Genomic DNA, 19,511 nt, shown 5'->3' on the forward strand with positions numbered 1-19,511 from the left:
TCTTCCCTCACCCGATCTACTAGCCAAGGTGCAGCGCACCACAAACCATCAAGATATGCACCAAAGCCTGTAGATCCTGCGGCACATGTAAAAAAAATAATTTTACAGACCAGACTGGGGCAGGCTATAGAAGCACTCCACTGACGCGGTGCAAAAAGTGGGACCAATTATAGAGGTCCTGTCCACAGTCAGGTAAAGAAAGTGGTGTTTGCAGAAGACACCTGCCACAGCCCTCTTCAATTTCTGCAAAAAAACTCTGCCCATAGGGATGACCCTACAAACAAGGTGGAAAATCCCTAAAAGATGCTTATTTGCTTTCTCCAGGGGAAACCGACAACAATCCTCAACAGTATCGATTTCAATAACTAGGAAACAGAGAGCAGTCGTCGGCTCTTCTGTTTTTTCATTGACGGAAAAGGGAGAAAGGCAAATCTTGGAGACTCATCAGAGCCAATACAAAGGAAATGATGAGGTAGTGGGCTACCCTGGTTTCCCCCGTGCAAGCTGATAAGCACTAGCACAGAAACTCTCGAAAAAGGTGCATGACACCAAACATCTCATAGGCAAGCATTTGTCTATGAAATATTCATCACACAAGAGAAACCCCATGTACCGGAATGAATACAGATGCAAAGGGCTTAAGCGGAATGTCCTTCTTGGCCAACAGCGTAGCTGGGCAAAATGATCTAACTTGCTCCAAGGCACTATGCAATGACTTATATACGATGCTGCATTCCTCAGGAGAAATAGCATCATTGGCAGGACCCAAGAGAATGAGAAAGATGCTACCTGCATTTGCCAGGTGCTTTCATGGGTACAAATCCCACAGAAGAAAGCTCCAAGTCCGCTAGGAAGGATACTTGTATGAACCTGCCATACAGCACTCGACAACAAGGAGCGCTGCTACAGCACCGCCGGAGCGCCCTTTAGACGCTCTAGACAGGCACCCTGCAGCCTGTACAGCCAATTGGAGCGCACTCATAATGTCCTGGTCAGTGCTGCACTTAGCAGTGCTGCTGACCTCGCCACCTCAGGATGACTTAACGACATTGGGCACTCGGGGTGGGCCAGCACCGGCAGAGGGCTAGATTAAAGTCTGTGAGGGCCCTTGGGCAACAAGCTTGTGGGGGCCCCTATCAATTATAATATCTAGTATTTATTTATTAACAGTTTCTTATATAGCGCAGCATATTCCTTTGCGCTTTACAATTGGAAACATTAATAGAACAAAACTGGGTAATAACAGACTATCTATCTTTCTATCTATCTATCTATCTATCTATCTATCTATCTATATGCCAGAAACCTGTAAAATATGTTACACTGTGGAAAAAATGCTGCACAGTAAGAATGCTTCCAAAAATAGAAGTGTTAATAGTTTATTTTTATCAATTAACAAAAATGCAAAGTGAATGAAAAACATAGAAATCTAAATCAAATCAATATTTGGTGTGATCACCCTTTGCCTTAAAAACAGCATCAATTCTTCTAGGTACACTTACACAAAGTCATGGATTTTGTAGGATTATAGTCATGTGTATGATTAACCAATCCTACCAAACAGGTGATAATGATCATTTTCTTATGTTGGTTGAACTTGAAACACAGTCATTACCTGAAACAGAAACAGGTGTGTAGGATGCTTAAAACTGGGTGAAGAAGAGCCAAACTCTGCTAAAAAGGTGAGGTTGTGGAAGACAGTTTCATGTCACAGGTCATACACCATGGCAAGACTGAGCACAGCAACAAGACAGGGTAGTTATACTGCATCAGCAAAGTCTCTCCCAGGCAAAGATTTCAAACAATGTTGAGGACCATAGACGCCGTGGTCACATCATGCTTAAAATCATAAGATGTCCAGCAGTGCCATCAGCTCAGAACTGGCAGAAAGCAGTGTGAGCCAGGTACACCCATCTTCTGGCCAGAAGTGGTCTTCATGGTAGAATTGCGACCAAAACATCACACATTTGACCTGGAAACAACGCCAAGTGACAACTATGCACGAAAACATGGGAAGTGGGGTGCAGAAAAATGACAGCAGGTGCTCTGGACTGATGAGTCAAAACTTGAAATAATTGGCTGTAACAGAAGGCAGTTTATTCACCGAATGAGTGTCTGCAGGCAACAATGAAGCATAGTGGAGGTTCCTTGCAATTTTGGGGCTGCATTTGAGCAAATGAAGTTGTGGATTTGGTCCGGATTAATGGTGTACTCAATGCTAAGAAATACAGGCAGGTACTTATCCATCATGCAATACCATCAAGGCTCCAAATTTATTCTGCAGCAGGACAACGACCCCAAACATATAGTCAATGTCATTAAGAACTATCTTCAGCGTAAAGAAGAACAAGGAGTCCTGGAAGTGATGATATGGCCCCCACAGAGCCCTGATCTCAACATCATCGAGTCTGTCATCAAGTCTGTCTGGGATTGCAGGAAGAGACAGAAGGATTTGAGTAAGCCTACATCCACAGAAGATCTGTGGTTAGGTCTGCAAGATTTTTGGAACAACCTCCCTGAAGAGTTCCTTCAAAAACTGTGTGCAAGTGTACCTAGAAGAATTTATGCTCTTTTGAAGGCAAAGGGTGGTCACACCAATATTGATTTGATTTAGATTTCTGTTCTGTTAATTCACTTTGCATTTTATTAATTGATAAAAATAAACTAGTAACACTTCTATTTTTGAAAGCATTCTTACTTTGCAGCATTTTTTCCATTCCTGTCTAAAACTTTTGCATGGTACTGTATATGATGTGCTTATAAAGCTGTGAGGATTATCCGCTTGTCAGCTAACCACAGTAACACAGAAACACCCACGCCATTGTCACCAAGTTGAGGAGTACCTGGGGCATCTGTGTCTGGGATTCAGCTCTCTTCCACCTGCAGGCCAAAACCATCCTGATCCTTCCCTCTGCCTCGACTCTGGTGGTCTGGATGCATTATCATCTCATGAGACTTAAGGTGGGTACACACTTGTGCGACTGGCAATCGTGCAGACGTCCAGGGACATCCTGGACATCGCATTATTGCCGGTACACACTGCAGTAGGTACACAGTGATTTATGTAGGACGGAACGATCATTCGTTGCCCACCAGTTAATCTGTCCCTAAGCACTGGGCATATTTGAGCCCTGTTATGGCATTGTCTGAAGCTTTAACCGGTAATAAGGCCTCACTATTTACTCCAACATGGTCCATTGAGAGGCTCTTTACCCAAGGATGTGAGATCAACTTCAGTGTAAGGCCGACACAAGTAAGGGTAGTTACATGCGATTGCATTGCCTCTGCCCAGTTCCCACCAGATCCGGCCAAGTTCACTCCAACTCGGAATAGGATGGACATATACAAAAGTTATGTAAACTCGGATCTGCAAATGTGCTGTATGTAAAACCTCGCAGTTTGTGTCAGTGAACAGAGATCGTGCACCCCAGAATCAGCCCCTCAATCTCAAACATGTAAATGAATCTTACTTTGGTTAGAGACTTTTTACGGTTGCAATTGATGCCGCCAATGAAAATCATGTTCGGCATCACTGGTCTTGGATATTCGAAGACGAAATCGTATCTCAGGAGCCAGACAGATGCAGCTAAATGCAGAGTATCCCAATTCTAGGCAATCATTCATTACTCAGGGCTTATAAGCGTTGCAGAACAACACAATAAGTACTGTAGAGATAATTTTCATATTAATTTCAGTATACAGGATACCAGTGGCGGGCTGGGCCGGGGGGCAGGGTGACATCTACCCCCCGGGCCGCTGCAATTTTTAAGTTAGGGGCCGCCGGCTGGCTGCAACCGAACGCTGCATCACATGCCCGAGAAGAAGCTCCTCGACCGCTACATTTGTTCCTATTCATACAGTCAGCGCAGCCGGGGAGCTTCTCCTCTCTGTCTCCCGGCCGATCTGACTGTATGATTAGGGTAAATGGAGTGATCGGGGAGTATCAGCGACGGATCCAGGGAGTGGAGGGAGTGGGTGGGTGGCGGGGATTGGTGGGTGGCGATCAGGGCTTCCTGAAGTCACAAACATGTTCCTGCTTACATGCCCCGGTCTTAACAATAAGCCTCTGCACCGCATGGGCTGTAGTGAGGAGAGCAGGCTGACACTTGCAGCGTGACCGCATACAGATAGAGGCCTCCAGGGCAGCACCCCCCAGACCCGCAACAGGAGTTGGGGACACCCCCGGGGGCGTGGCCTAACCATTTGGCTGGGAGGATATGTGTCATTGTTTGCTGGCTGTTATGCTGGGGCCTGGCATCAGCAGGTGACTCCTTTGTCATTTACCTCACTGGCGTTTGGGGATATCTGTGTGGCTGGAATAGGCTCAGCTAGTGCGCTCCTTAACTCCAGCTTATTCAGCCTTTTCGAGTAAGCGATGGCGCCGGCCGCGATTTGCTGTGCTTTACATCGCTCGGGCCACTTGTATAGAGAGAGTAGACACCTTTACCCCTTCTCCTGCCTGATGCTGTGCTGAGGGATTCCCGCCTGGTACACCTGCAGTGTGAAAGAGACGCGGCCATGGAAGCTGTGGAAGTTCTGGCTTGACTTGCAGTTTGTAAGGTCAGTAGCTATCCCAATAAGGAGATTTCACCGGGTCTTTTACTGCCTCTGTGCCTCTCCTCTCTTTTGAGGCTTCTGCACCCCTTTACTGCTCTGCATAATGAAATCATCTTGCACCAGTACACAGTACAGTGCTCCAGCCCTGGGATTATTCCTGTTTCAGTTTTACACGGTCTTCCAGCTCTGGATCTGCACTGTCTGCACCCTGGATGTCTGCACCTCATTGTACAAACTGCCCACGCTGGCAGAGATGTGACATAAAATTATGCAGGGAGCCCCTATGGTTGTGTATAGATTCCCTTCAGTATCTGTACATGGAAGTGACGTGGACTGAGGCCAGAAGTACAGTTCCATAAAGGCCTCCAAGAGAAGAAATTTGTCCCCTTGTGGGCTCGCTTTGCTCGCCACGCTTCAGGCATGGTGGCTCGCTTCGCTTGCCACAGATTTATACAGTATTCCCCCTCTATGTCCACGTGGATGGTAGGGAATGATGTTGGACAGTAACTGAGGACGTCAGGGTACAAAAACTGAAGGGGTTCTATCCCCTACCTTACCCCTATGGTGTCCAGCTAATCTACTGTACCATACTACCAACTCCTCCTACCGCTCATATGTGACATAATATTATGCAGGGAGTCCTTATGCCCATGGTGCCCAGCTAACCTTCCACCAACTCCTACCACTCATATGTGACTTATCTATTTATGCATAAGTTGACCAATTGTATTCAATGATTGTTTTGGTGTCCTGCAGCCTCCTTCCTCTGATAATGGCACCGAAACAAAACACCCCAAGTCAATAAAGCTAGTGCCCCCAGTTAGTTTTTTTTATAAACCAACTCTATCACAACCTCTATTTAACAAACCCTCCCCTATAGATTGTAAGCTCTCACAAGCTGGACCCTCTTCCAGTACTCTTTCATTGTGTACCTGCAACATAATCTCCTCCTCCTTAGTATTTTACAATCAGTGTCTCTAAACACGGGTAAAGAAGATATGCTTCTTTCACCTGGGGCAAAGTCTCACCTTGGCGTCCCCTCCTTCCACTTTTTTTTATATGCCATCAGACCATCCAGATGCCCCTTATATGCCATCAGACCATCCAGATGCCTCTTATATGCCATTAAACTCCTTCAAATGCCCTTATGTCATCACATTCTTCCAGATGCCCCTTACATACCATCAGACCCATCTGCCCCTTCCACAGACTCCACACCCCCCATATAGGGCTGTTTCAGAAATTTTACAGGCTGTGTTTTCATCCCAATCCGCTCCTGTTAATAATTGTTTTAGTAGATGGTCTATATGAGTGCACCCCTAACAGTGCATGTTTCCAGATCTCCTAGTTGGTGCACAAGTGTGTATTCATTACTGGCTCACATATATATTAAAAGATCAACAGGTGGTGCTAATTATTTCATTTGTGACACTTAGGGGGATCTTAAAAACATACAACTCTAGTATTATATTATGTGCAATTTCTATTGTGGTCATTATGGTGTGGGCTAGGGAGGGGGGTTTCCAGGCACCCGGAACCCCCCTTGCATTTGCCTATGATGTTGGTCTCAATTTGGGGCACAAAACTAGTTAGTGTATTTGACAAATAGTGGTTGAGTCCCAGCAAACTGACCTTGTCAAAGTAATAATTTGGGGAGGGGTATTAAAAAAAAATAAAAAATTTGTAAGCTCCTATACTAGCACGTGGAAGCCATATCGCAGCTGCAGATGGTTATGTAATTTGTTCTGGATGAATTTTGCTGTGACATCAGAAACAATATTTTTCTTAAGATAGAAGGGTAGTTATCATATTTGAGGTACAGCTTTTAATCAGGAGTGTGGGGAGGTCATATCTGGGGTTGGAATGTTAATAATGGAGGTTTGGGTCAGTGAAATCTGTGGCTGGTAGGTTATGTATTTGTTTATAGGTCTTTGATATAACAAGTAACTTCTATTGCTATTTAAACCACACCACATTAGAAATACCACACCTTTAAAAATTGCTATTTTTTCCGTCGCAGTTATTTGGTAGAAAATTGAGGGCCACATGCTTGTGTTTGCCCCCCAGTCTTAAAGTTGCCAGCCAGCCCCTGCAGTATACTGGTCACTAATGGAGGCCCACGTGAACGTTTTTGCACTTGTGTCCTTTACTGTCTCGGTCTGCCATTGTACCAAGACCTTACACTTATTTTATTTTTATTTTTTTTAGCTTATTCGTGAGAACTAATTTGTGTTATCTTACAGACACTGTATTGATTTTTTGCGATACTTATGATCCGCCCCTAATGACAAACATGATCCATGCAGACTATGACATTCTTTCCTGAATTTTATTACTGTCATATAGTTTATTGCAGTATTTACTGCTCATGTAGCCGGAATTAGCTTTAAATATTAATTATTGAGCACTCAGTTTACAGACACACAGTCCTATCTTTTTGTTCTTGCTTACTGCATGTTTTTATTTTTAATGTAAAGCTCATAAAATACTGTACACAAGCAATGTTTTAAGTCAATGATTAAGGGATTTTCCTTGTTTTATAGAAGTACTGTACTGTAAAAAAAAGTAGCACATATATCAGATATACTGTACAGTTTAGCAAATAGAATCACATTCAAGATGACATGACATAGAACAAAATACTTAAGGGTAGATTTACTAACTCTAATCCTTATAGCAACTCAAACCCTAACTCTAACCCTAACACTAACCCTAACACTAACCCTAACCTTGTCCATAACATAACAGTAACCCTAACATAAATGCATTACCCTAATTTTAACCCTAATTGTGACCCTAACACTAACCCTATTCACAACAGTAACCCTTTTATAAATGCTCTAACCTAAGTCTAACCCTAACACTAATCCTATCCATAAAAGTAACTCTAACATAAATGCTTTACCATAACCCTGATTCTAACCCTAACACTAACCTTAACTCTAACCTAATCCTTACAGCAACTTAAATCCTAACCCTAACTCTAAACCTAACTGTAACACTAACCCTAACTCTAAACCTAACTGTAACACTAACCCTAACTCTAACCCTAACACTAACATAAATGCTCTACCCTAATTCTAACCCTAACACTAACCCTATACATAACAGTAACCCTGACATAAAATCCTTTACCCTAATTCTAACCCTAACAGTAACCTTAACTCTAATACTAACCCTATCCATAACAGTAACCCTAACAAAAAATCCTTTACCCTAATTCTAACCCTAACAGTAACCTTAACTCTAATCCTAACCCTAACCCTAACACTAACCCTAACACCAACCCTGTCCATAACAGTAACCCTAACAAAAATGCTTTACCGTAATTCTAACACTAACCCTAACCCTATCCATAACAGTAACCCTAACATAAATGCTTTACCATAACCCTAATTCTAACCCCAATACTAACCTTATGCATTACAGTAACTCTAAAGCTGGCCACACACTAGACCAACTTACATCCAACCAGCCAATTTGTTGATTGGTTGGAATGAAAACCTGGTAATGTATGGGAGTAAATGATGATCAGCAATTTGCTCCTAAATGCTAGAAAACAAATGAAAATAGTTGTCAGACAAGTTTGTTAAATGTTTGATCTAAACAATTGTTCAAACAACAGTTTATGTCCATTTTCCGACATTTGGGAGTAAATTTCTGTTTGTCATTTGCTTTCATACCTTACCAGATATTCATTTCAACCAATCAACTAGTTGGATGGTTGGATGAAAGTTGGTCTAGTGTGTGGCCAGCTTAACTCTAACATTAATGCGTAACCTTAACGCTAACCCTAACAGTAACCATAACTGTAACGCTAAGGCTTGGTGTGGTAGTGGATTGGCTTTAAAAAGGCCACAAACAAAGTATTAACCACTTCTTTTTTAATTCTAAATTTGGTGATTTTATCATAGATGTTATTTGTGGTCAGTAAGAACAGACAACATCAAGTTATCCACTGCTATAAACTGCTTCTCATGCCAAGTAGTAGCAAAGGGCCAATAAAAATTGTCATGGTCATGCCACAATGGAGGACATGACCGCAACCCCCAGTGGCACACCTAGCACTTCTGAAGCAATAGGCTTCCCCCAACCCCTCTGCCCTCCACTCAAATTATCCTGTATGCAGCACTTGGGGGAGATTTAGCAAGACTTCTAAATAGAAGACAAGTGTAAAAGATGCCTATAGCAACTAATCAGTTTTGAGGTAGCATTTATCAAGTAAATTCTATAAAATGATAGGTAGAAGCTGATTGGTTCCTAACTTCTCCACTCTTTAGGAGGCTTGATACATCTCCCCCTTGGTCACAGTAAATGACCTTCCTCACCACATTTAGGGTTCATGCACAGGCAGTGCCCTGAACTGCCGTTAAGTGCGCTCATGGCTGTTTCCATCATGGAAGTCAGTGTTGGCTAACTGTGTCGAGACCGGAGTATGATCTCAGGAATAGAAGCATCTTTTCTATCTTCCCCAGTATATCATGTTCTCCCATCAATGGCGCATCCTCAAAAGAGATTGTATTAGTTGACTCCAGAACTCCGTCTGTACCTTTAATCAAACAGCAGAAAATACCCACAGGAGAATCAGTTGGCATAACTACACTAGGCGCAGAAGTGTTGTTGCTGCAGCCTCGCAGATTCATCAATAGGGCTAATACTAAAGCTACGTCATTTGATCTACATACGCCTCTGGCTGCACCAGATCTGATGGTGAGGATCAAAGTCATCCATACACAGGATCTCTTCTTAAACTGGTAATTATAATATATGTAATAACTGGATGAGGTGTACACTTAGGGGTATATTTACTAAAGTTCGGGTTTTTAAAAGTGGAGATGTTGCCCATAGCAACCAATCAGATTCTTCTTAACAATCATCCAGCACCTTCTAGAAGATAGTAGCTAGAATGGGATCGGTTGCTATGGGCAACATCTGTACTTCTAAAAACCTGCACTTTAGTAAATATACACCTTAAAGTGTAACCTCTGGCACAAAAAATCCAACATGTGTAACTATATATATATATATATATATATATATATATATATATATATATATATATTATGCAATTTACACATGGACTAATTATGAATCAGGTGACTGTTGTAAGACTTCAACTAATTTTCCAGTTGCTCCTATTTAAACTGCTCTCTCCGAACCCCATAAACAGATATTGCTGACTGCACCCCTCCACCCACCATTCTACAAATTGCTCTATATTTGATCAGTCATCCAAATTTTTGATGACCCAATAGCTTGTTTCACCTAACTTTTAATTTGGCCAATTGGTACAATGAGGTGGATGTATAAAGCAGTGAAAACCGTGGAGAAGTATGCCTGTGGAGAAGTTGCCCATGGTAACCAATCAGCTTTGAGGTTGAAATTATCAAGTACATTCTATAAAATGATAGGTAGAAGCTTACTGGTTGCCATGGGTATATTCTCCTCTGGCCCACTTCTCCATCTTATACATATATATTAGCTGACGTACCCGGTTTCACCCGGGTAGACCTTAGATATTTATTGTTTTCCAATCCCATCTCACCACTGAAGTGACACTTTAATCGGAATCGGTATGAATTATCACCTGACGCAAGTTCAAATCCCAACAGCGGCTGGCTGACATGGCTGAAAATCCTGATCGTCCCCAGGTAAGTATCAGCTAACCTAACCTAACCCCACCCCTGTCATTTAACCCTTGCCGGGATAAAGCAGTCGGGAAGCCGGCTGTCGGGCTTACGTCCGCCGGCTTCCGGATCAGAGCCGGCCCTAACCAATTTGGTGCCCTAGGAAACATTTTGGATGGTGCCCCTTAGCAGATAATCCCACCACACTACACTCTGCAGACCCCTCATTCATTATGCACCCCTTTCCCAGCACGGCACCCCTCATCCATATAATGCAGAGTGCGTCACAGTGAGGACCATATAATGCAGAGTGCGTCACAGTGAGGACATATAATGCAGAGTGCATCACACTGAGGGACATATAATGCAGAGTGCATCACAGTGAGGGACATATAATGCAGAGTGCGTCACAGTGAGGGACATATAATGCAGAGGGTGTCACAGTGAGGGCCATATAGTGCAGAGTGTGTCACAGTGAGGGCCATATAGTGCAGAGTGTGTCACAGTGAGGACATATAATGCAGAGGGCGTCACAGTGAGGGCCATATAATGCAGAGTGCATCAGTGAGGGTCATATAATGCAGAGTGCATCAAAGTGAGAACCATATACTGCAGAGAGTGCATCGCAGTGAGGGCTATAAAGCACAGTGATCAGTGACCCACATATAACTTAAAACACAGATAATATAAGCACACCCCTTACACACATACACGTAAAATGAATACACACACACACTACTTTAATACACCATGACCACCTCACCACAGAGAAAAACACACTCCAACTCCCCCCTTCCAAGAAAAAAAAACAAATACACCCCCTCCCCATTGCATACCTGATACCACCCCCCTAGATGACACTGGCACTTACCTGTCCTGGAAGAGGATGTGTGGTCCCTGCTGGGGCTGGGCTCCATGGCACAGGATAGGAGACCAGAGACTGTGAGAGGATGATAGCGAAGAGACTGGAGAGGAAGGGGCGGGGACCCGGGGTGAGGGGGCGGGGTCTCGGGTAGGGAAAGCAGTGGGCATGTAGTATAGACAGGAGGGGATGGGGACTTGGGGGGAGGGGATGGTCTCAGGCATAGTGACAGCCTGGTCAGAGCCCCCTCCTCCTCCAGCCACAGTCAGACTGCCCGAGGCTAGCCGCAGCACAGAGTACTGTAATAATGAGTCAGTGTGTGTGACTCATTATTAGTACTGCCAGCTGCAAGCCCCTTCATTGATGCGGGACCCAGTGCATTGCACCTGCTGCACCGCTAACAGTTCAGAGCCGCGGGATGCTCCTTAGGCATTCCAGATGCCCTAGGCATTTGCCTGGAATACCTATGCCTAGGGCCAGCTCTGTTCCCGATTGCATACCCTTTAATCCTTCACAACTATAGCAATGCATATATATATATATATATTTATATATATATATATATATATATATATATATATACTTAATAGAATTCTCTGTGGCCCCTACTTCAGTGTGATGTAGTCCCATCTTATATCAGTAATAGGTCAGCACCCTGTGGTTGATTACAGGAAAGTCTTGCTCCCCACTCAGTGCAACTGGGGGCCAGAAGGGCCTCTTGGGCAAAGACAAAAACAGAAAGACTGCCACTCTGCAGTACAAATCAATGCTTCATAGTTAATTAAAAATGATCTGTAGATCAAAAATAATCTTTACTAATATAAAAAGAATGTTGTGTCTGTCTGTTTGTTCCAAGTTGGGGCAAAAACGACTGAACATGAAAACTGCATCGTTGTGTAGTGGATTCTCTTAGAAATAACCTGCACTTTGGTTCATCTGGATCCGTCAAGTCAAAGCTGAGCAATAACAAAAACAACATTTATTGACAGCATCAATGTAAGAGATAGGTGTGGCACTATGCGCATAGTCGGTGAGGGGTAGGGGGGAAGAAGTGCTTTGCGCCCGCGGTCACTTGAATAGTATAGGTTACATAGCAGTCTGTGCACAGGGCACACAGTAACATTGGTGTGAGTGGTGGGTGAATAGTATAGGTTACATAGCAGTCTGTGCACAGGGCACACAGTGACATTGGTGTGAGAGGTGGGTGAATAGGAGAGGTTACATAGCAGTCTGTGCACAGGGCACACAGTGACATTGGTGTGAGTGGTGGGTGAATAGGATAGGATACATAGCAGTCTGTGCACAGGGCACACAGTGACATTGATGTGAGAGGTGGGTGAATAGGACAGGCTACATAGCAGTCTGTGCACAGGGCACACTGTGACATTGGTGTGAGTGGTGGGTGAAGGCGCTGCTTCCACCAGTCTGTATAGCGCTACTGGTCACGTGGGCCACTCCTGCGACATGGCCCCTATGTAAAGCAATACAACTAGGACACCACAAATAAATTAAACTGTTAGTAGAAGTGATTTTATCATGGGCGAAGCCACGGGCAACAGCTAGTAAATAAATAAATAAATAAAATAATAAATATATAAGGTCCTTTTTTTCAAGGAGCCTAGGTAACCAGGAGTACTCATTGAATGATGTGTAATTTCACCTGATATGTTAAAATCTACAGAATACTTCAAAAGGTAATGTGCTAATTATTCTCATAAGCTCATACATTGCATTTTATGACCACGTCTCTAGGAGCCAGTGTTTTTTGCTTTTAAACAGGTTTACCTTGATTGTTATTAATCATTTTAATGTATCCATTGAAATTACACAACCTTGTCAACAGTGGCGTAACTAGGGCAGGGCAAGCGGGGTGTGTGCCCCGGGCGCCGTGGGACCAGCGGCGCGGGGGGGCGCCGCCGACCACGGTCTGGCCCACCCTAGTTAGCCATCAGTGTAGCGCCGACCGCAGTGAGTGCGGTCAGCGCTACACATTTACACAGGACCGGCGCTAGGCTGCCAGCACCGGTCCTGTGCTGCACACCTGAGCCCGTTCCCTCCCCCTGAGCGCTTGCCCAATAGCGCTAGGAGACGGGCACAGGCTGTGCATAATACACGCATCGCCGCCAGCGCTGGCAGCGATGCGTGTGTTAAACAGCAGCCAATGAGAGTCAGATAGACTCTCATTGACTGCTGCAGCACCCACTGCAAGAGCCGGACTTCCGTCTCTCCCATAATGCTGAGCGCGCCACCCCGGGAGGACTGGCGGGAGCGGTGTCGCGGACCGGAGCAGCAGCGTGGATTCAGGTAAGTATATTTTTATATATTTTTTTAAAAAACCTGCCTGCACTACTGGGGGCACAACGGGGGAGGGGGGTGGCTACTACTGGGGGGACCTCTACTGGGGGTGGGGGCACAATGGGGGGGTGGCTACTACTGGGGGCACCATTATTGGGAGGACCTCTACTGGGGGGGCTATTACTGGGGGCACCATGATTGGGAGGACCTCTACTGGGGGGCTATTACTGGGGGCACTTAATTGGGAGGGGGACCCTCAACTGGGGACCACTACTTGGGGGGGACTACTACTGGGGGCATTATAAAAGGGGCCTACTACTAGGGGCACTGCACTAGGGGGACCACAACTGGGGGCAATAATAGGAAGGACCACTACAGGGGGCACTGGATAGGGGGGATCACTACTGGGGGCCTGCATCAGGGGGACCACTACTGGGGGCACTGCATGGGAGGGGGGGAAACTACTACTGGGGGCATTATAAAAGGGGCCTACTACTAGGGGCACTGCACTGGGAGGACCACTACTGGGGGCAATAACAGAAAGGACCACTACAGGGACCACTGGATAGGGGGGGGTCACTACTGGGGGCCTGCATCAGGTGGACCACTACTGGGGGCACAGCATGGGAGGGGGGTACTACTGCTGGGGGCGCTATATAAGGGACTTACTGCTTGGGGCGCTGCACTGGGGGGACCACTACAGGGGGCACTAGATACGGGGGGATCACTACTGGGTGCCTGCATAAGGGGGACCACTACTGGGAAAACTGCATGGGGGGGACTACTGCTGGGAGCACTATATAAAGGGCACTGCATAGGGGGGACTACTACTGGGGGCACTATATAAAGGGCACTGCTTAAGGGGATACCACTACTGGGCGCACTGCATTGTGGGGACTGCTACTGGGGGCACTGCATAAGGGGGAACACTACATAGGGCACTGCATTTGGGGGGACCACTAATGGGGGCACTGAGTAAGGGAAACTAATTGGGGGCTGTATAGGGGGGACCACTACTGGGGATACTGTATAAGGGGCACTACTATAGGCCTGCATAAGAGGGACCACAACTGCATACTGGGGGTACTGTATAAGGGGTACTACTGGGGTTAAGGTGCATATGGATAGGGATGTTCAGCATGAAAATAAAGGGGTGTGTCATGTTGACACGCCCCATTTTTAAGTGATCACGCCCATTTTTTTTCGCACATATCGGGGTGATGAGGGGGGAGGGGGGGCTCCCTTTTCAAATTTGCCCTGGGCTCCAAATACCCTAGTTACGCCACTGCTTTTCAAGTAGTCTTAGGGACAAATTCATCATTGGAGGCCGTATCAACCACTGCGGGGGATACTTTACACAGAAGCAATTCATCATTGATCCGGTGCGGGGACAGTTGCTCCGAAAAGCTGCATTACTTATCTGTCCCCGCGGCCGGTGTCTGTGCATGCGTGACCTGAGGTCATCGCATGCGCAAAGCCGCCGGGGAGAAACATATCATTAGTGTTCAATTCTCGGACTTAGTAATGTGCACTATTGGCTGTCCTCTATTCTTATTATCTGCATAGAAGTCTCTTTCTGCAGTGAGTGACTTGCAGTCCTCAAGGAATAGTGAAGACCTCAGAGAAAGTGCCCTTTGCATTTGTGTGAAGACAAAGGGAAGCGAGTATATTTCCATTATTCAGATAATGACATTTCTTATTCTGGGTTTATAAAAACACGATGCCCCCCTGTGTTACTTTATTTCCCTAAAATTTCAGGCATTACGTTGGGGCCAAAATATTCATGCTGTACCCAATTATTCTGTTCAATTCTCTACTCTATAAAATCTTAGCAGCTTATAGAGTATACAACAGGTTAGTAAGAGATGTATCAAATATAGGTATCAAATATAACAGCTCCATATTATTCATCACCACTTGGATTAAATTTGCCACCCGACATTGCTGATTGGTACCCAAGTGATTGGCGAGTTGCAGTTGCCATCTTTACCACTTTAATGTCTTCACCATTTAGTTTTAATACCTGAATTGTCTGTTCTAAAAATAACCCTAAACTAGAATGTATATTCCCAAATAAAAACATCTTTCTTTAATTCTGCAAAATACAGTGTTTAATTTTTTTTTTTTTTACCTATTTATCCATTTCACTTTATTTGAGTCATCCATACACTTTATGCATGTTTGCCAAGGGCCAAGAGCTATCAAATTAATTAGCCCTGTTATTATGTACTCCAAGAATGACCTAGCTACTACCTACTTGTGCCAACAGCTAGTCCAGAATGTGGCAATTTAAAATAAGATCACCATGCAATTCTCAAAATACAATAGCCTGTTCTTGGGTTGGGTATGAGATCCTGGCGGTCGGGATGCCGCTGGTCAGAATACCGACAGCGGCATCCCCACAGTCAGAAATCCGACACCCATTAGGAAATAAGGAAGGACTAACCCTTACCCCTACCTCTAACCTTCCGTCCTTGATGCCTTACCCTAACCTCTCCCTTAGTGCCTAAACCTAACCTCCCCCTCCCCTTAAACCTAACCCTCCCGGCACCCTAAATCTAACCCTCCCCCCTAGTGCCTAACTGTAACCCTCCACCTAATGCCTAACCCTAACCCCGCACCCTAACTCTCCCCCTAACGCCCGATACTTACCTTCGGGATGCCGGCGGTTGGGATTCTGGTGCCGGGTTCCCGACTTTAATGGCATTTCGGCGTCGACATTTTGGCTGTTGGCATCCTGCTGACTAGATCCCCCTCTTCTTGCTATGGCGGTACCCTGGGGCAGCTTAGCTGGGCCAGTTTGGGGGTGTCCTGCGCTCTGGATTTGAATCCTAGAATGTTAGGGACCTACCCTAAAGAGGTTACCTGGATATGGTGGGTAGGCCCATAGCCTTGGCCATGATTATGCTAAAAACCTCTATTGATTGCAAAATGTTATTGCATTTATATATTATCAGTAATTTGGAGTTGTGCGCCTGAGATCTGTCTGTTTCTCTCCCCTTGTTCTTATCGCCCATGGTTAATAATACCTTGTACTGCCAGCTCTTTCCATCTTTCTTTGTTTTGCTGGATGATTTCAACCAAATTCTTTTTGAAAGTTTTCAAGTCCACTGTTGCCAAAGAGTATTCCAAAGCTGAGCCTCCATCTGTTTGTGACGTCCGTACAGAGGGTTTCCTCTGTATGTCAGCACCGCGTCCAACTTCAGAATTATTCAGGCTACAGAATAAATAAATAGGTTATATATAATATCTAAGACAACTATAGAAAAATAAAACTTGGCCTATCACTGAGTAATATCCTATTGCTTTATATTACTAAGTCTACGCAGGAATATATAGTATTTACCATGTAAGCAAACTAGACTTGTACTTAAACAGGTTTAGTGGAAATACAAAATTGAGTTTGTCTTAAATTAACTTTGTAGGTTTAAAATGATTTTTTTAGTTGTTGACTTTACCAACAACCATTAGTTTTACATTATTAATATAATGGAGCTGTTGGCTGGATGTAAACAAACTTTAGTTTAAGTCAAGAACACATATACTTACATAGAGGAATGAAATAAGACACTAAGGTCCACATTTATCAATGAGTGATATTCTTGTTATCATTCATTACTATTCTTAAATGGTGCTCCAACCAATCAGTTCCTAACAGTTAGGAGCTGATTGGTTGGAGCACCGTTTAAAATTAGTAACGCGTGATAAGAATATCACTTGCTGATAAATCTGGGCCTAAGCTGGGTACACACTAGGTCGACCCGCCGACTTATCTGATGTTTGGTAAGTGTATACACACTTACCAATTCGTCTGCTCGATGTGCCGGGATTGACAGCTCAAATGGACGGGCAATTTCAATTGCCCGCCCAGTTGACCTGTCAATCACCTCTGAGTGCCGCAGCATGTGTACGGGTGATCGGCGGGTCACCCGTACACATGCAGCATATGGCCGATGCTATATCTTTTAGATATGTCGGCCATATGCTGTGCTGCACTGCAGATTAGATATGTCTTTCAATGATGTCACATACATATCTTCTGTACACACCTGGCAATGCACTATAGATATATCGCCCGTTCAAACCAGCGGGCAATATATCTATCAGTGTGTACCCAGATTTACTATGGTGATCCTGTTGAGTTGAATGCAGGGCCGTAGCTAGGGTAGTGCGGCCGGTGCCGTCGCACAGGGCACCACGGGGCAGGGGGGCGCTGTTTGGGCCTGTCAAATTTCTGTTTATTATCATTCTTGCTTGTAGCTTCCTCTTATTTATCCCCAGCATCTCCTGGCCTCTCCTATCTCTTCCCTGGCCCTTCCCGATGAGGCCATGGCCCTTTTTTGGGTGCATTATGTCACTTTGAAAAATGAGGGGGGCGCCAATGCTCTTTCTGGCACAGGGCACCAAAAAGTCTAGCTACGGCTCTGGTTGAATGCAATGTGCACTTAAACCACAGGCATAAGTCACAAACAGCAACTCAATTCCCATGGGCAATTTAAAAATAGCCAAAGCATAAAGTTAAAAAGCAAATAAATTGATCTTAAAATATAAGAAGGGTTGTGTATCAATGTGTTGAACAATATACCTGAAATAATTGTTGAGGTCCCATATGTCTACTCTGCTCTCTTTTAATTCACTGCAGAAGATTACATTATTAGGTGCATACAAAAGTGACTGACGGCTTGGCAACCTTGTTCTTCATAAAAATGAATTGGTGGATTCTGCACAGTGGCAGAATCAGTGATGTCCCAGCAGCTCAGATCACTGCAGTCTCTTTAGGACAGTGACCTAAATATGTGGGAGCCGGGAGATAATATCTTACTTGCTAACGCAACTGCACTGGAACATTTTTTAAACACTAAACAATATATTTTACCTACATGGATCATATCTGGAAATGTCATATTCATTTGGAGTTTAGTGGATATTGGGCCCGATTCAGACCCACTCGCAAGTGCATAGCGCTCGCAAGTGGGTCGATGTTTGGCCCCTACGCATGCACCGCATCCGGCGTGCGCATGTGCGAGCCCCAGCAAGCGACTGAAGTTCAGTCGCTCCATGGCTCTCTACAAGACGGGGCGACTGTCGATGTTGATTGACAGCTCGCCCCATTTTATAGGCAGGGAGGGGGGGGTGGCTGCACAAATACATGCATTCCCTTAGGATAATCACAACCACCTCCAGCCCGCTCGCACAACCTGTGGGTGGGCATCCACAGCTTAGCGAGCGGGCAGGAGAAAAAATAAAAAATAAAAATCCCCGTCCTGATTCAGAGCGAGCGCTCGCAAACAGCGAGCGGCTCTGAATCAGGCCCATTGTGCCTGCAGTCAAAAGCTAATATGAAAATTATTGAAGTTAGGCTTAATGGCCCTGTCAATAAATCCTGGTAACATAAAATATATATATATATATATATATATATATATATATATATATATCCATCCACTGTTCAACGCTCCACCAGGGGCTCAAGCAGAGATGAGGCCAGCACTCTTTCTCCAAAAAAAGGAGAAAGAGTGCTGGCCTCATCTCTGCTTGAGACCCTGGTGGATCGTTGAACAGTGGATGGACATGGATATTTAATGGACTGGCCTGGCCTTGCACCTACATTTAATGCTACAGTGTAGTGCGATATTCTCTTTTTTGTGTATATATATATATATATATATATATATTTATAGTTTTATAGTTTGTGTAAATACATCTTCACTTTCATTTTCATCAATTCTTAATTTTAAAATAAAAAAGTTTAATTGAAACAGTTTACTGGCTTAGCAAGAATATTTATATTTTTGAGAATATTAACAATGTGTTTTCAAGATTTATTGCTACAAAATGCAATCGTGAATATACAAAGATGTCACTAGGGGGCAGCAATGTATAAGAACAGCATTTTCCGTTCTTTCAACGTGAAACAATATAAACAATGCCATAAAAGCAAATGAAACTGACAAACCTGGATTTATCGTAGACAGAATGATCAGATTTTGTAGCATCCTCTATAAGAGGAATAACAATTTTCTCAGTTGAGTCCATTAGAAGTGTGAATGTTGGCTCCACTATGAAGTCTATAAAACCTAAAAGTTATATAACATGTGAGCTACGTATTAAATAAAAAAATGACAGAAATTTAAATAGATTGTCCTGCATTTTAAATGGTTTAAATATAG

General features: G+C 44.2%; 1 protein-coding gene across 2 annotated transcripts in view; it reads right to left on the reverse strand.

The window, feature by feature from the left end:
• The window catches only part of PDE1A (phosphodiesterase 1A), a 344,517-nt gene that overhangs the window by 9,555 nt on the left and 315,451 nt on the right, over positions 1–19,511 (reverse strand). For both annotated transcript variants that reach the window (XM_088476422.1, XM_088476423.1), the window contains exons 12-13: positions 19,298–19,418; positions 16,371–16,558 (exon numbers count right to left, since the gene is read on the reverse strand). In XM_088476422.1, the coding sequence (XP_088332548.1) occupies positions 16,371–16,558; positions 19,298–19,418 (309 nt within the window). The remainder of the gene's footprint in view (positions 1–16,370; positions 16,559–19,297; positions 19,419–19,511) is intronic.

Source organism: Taudactylus pleione, unplaced genomic scaffold (genome assembly GCF_031769625.1).
Source record: "Taudactylus pleione unplaced genomic scaffold, aTauple2 ptg000188l, whole genome shotgun sequence".
In the NCBI taxonomy this organism is placed as follows: domain Eukaryota; kingdom Metazoa; phylum Chordata; class Amphibia; order Anura; family Myobatrachidae; genus Taudactylus; species Taudactylus pleione.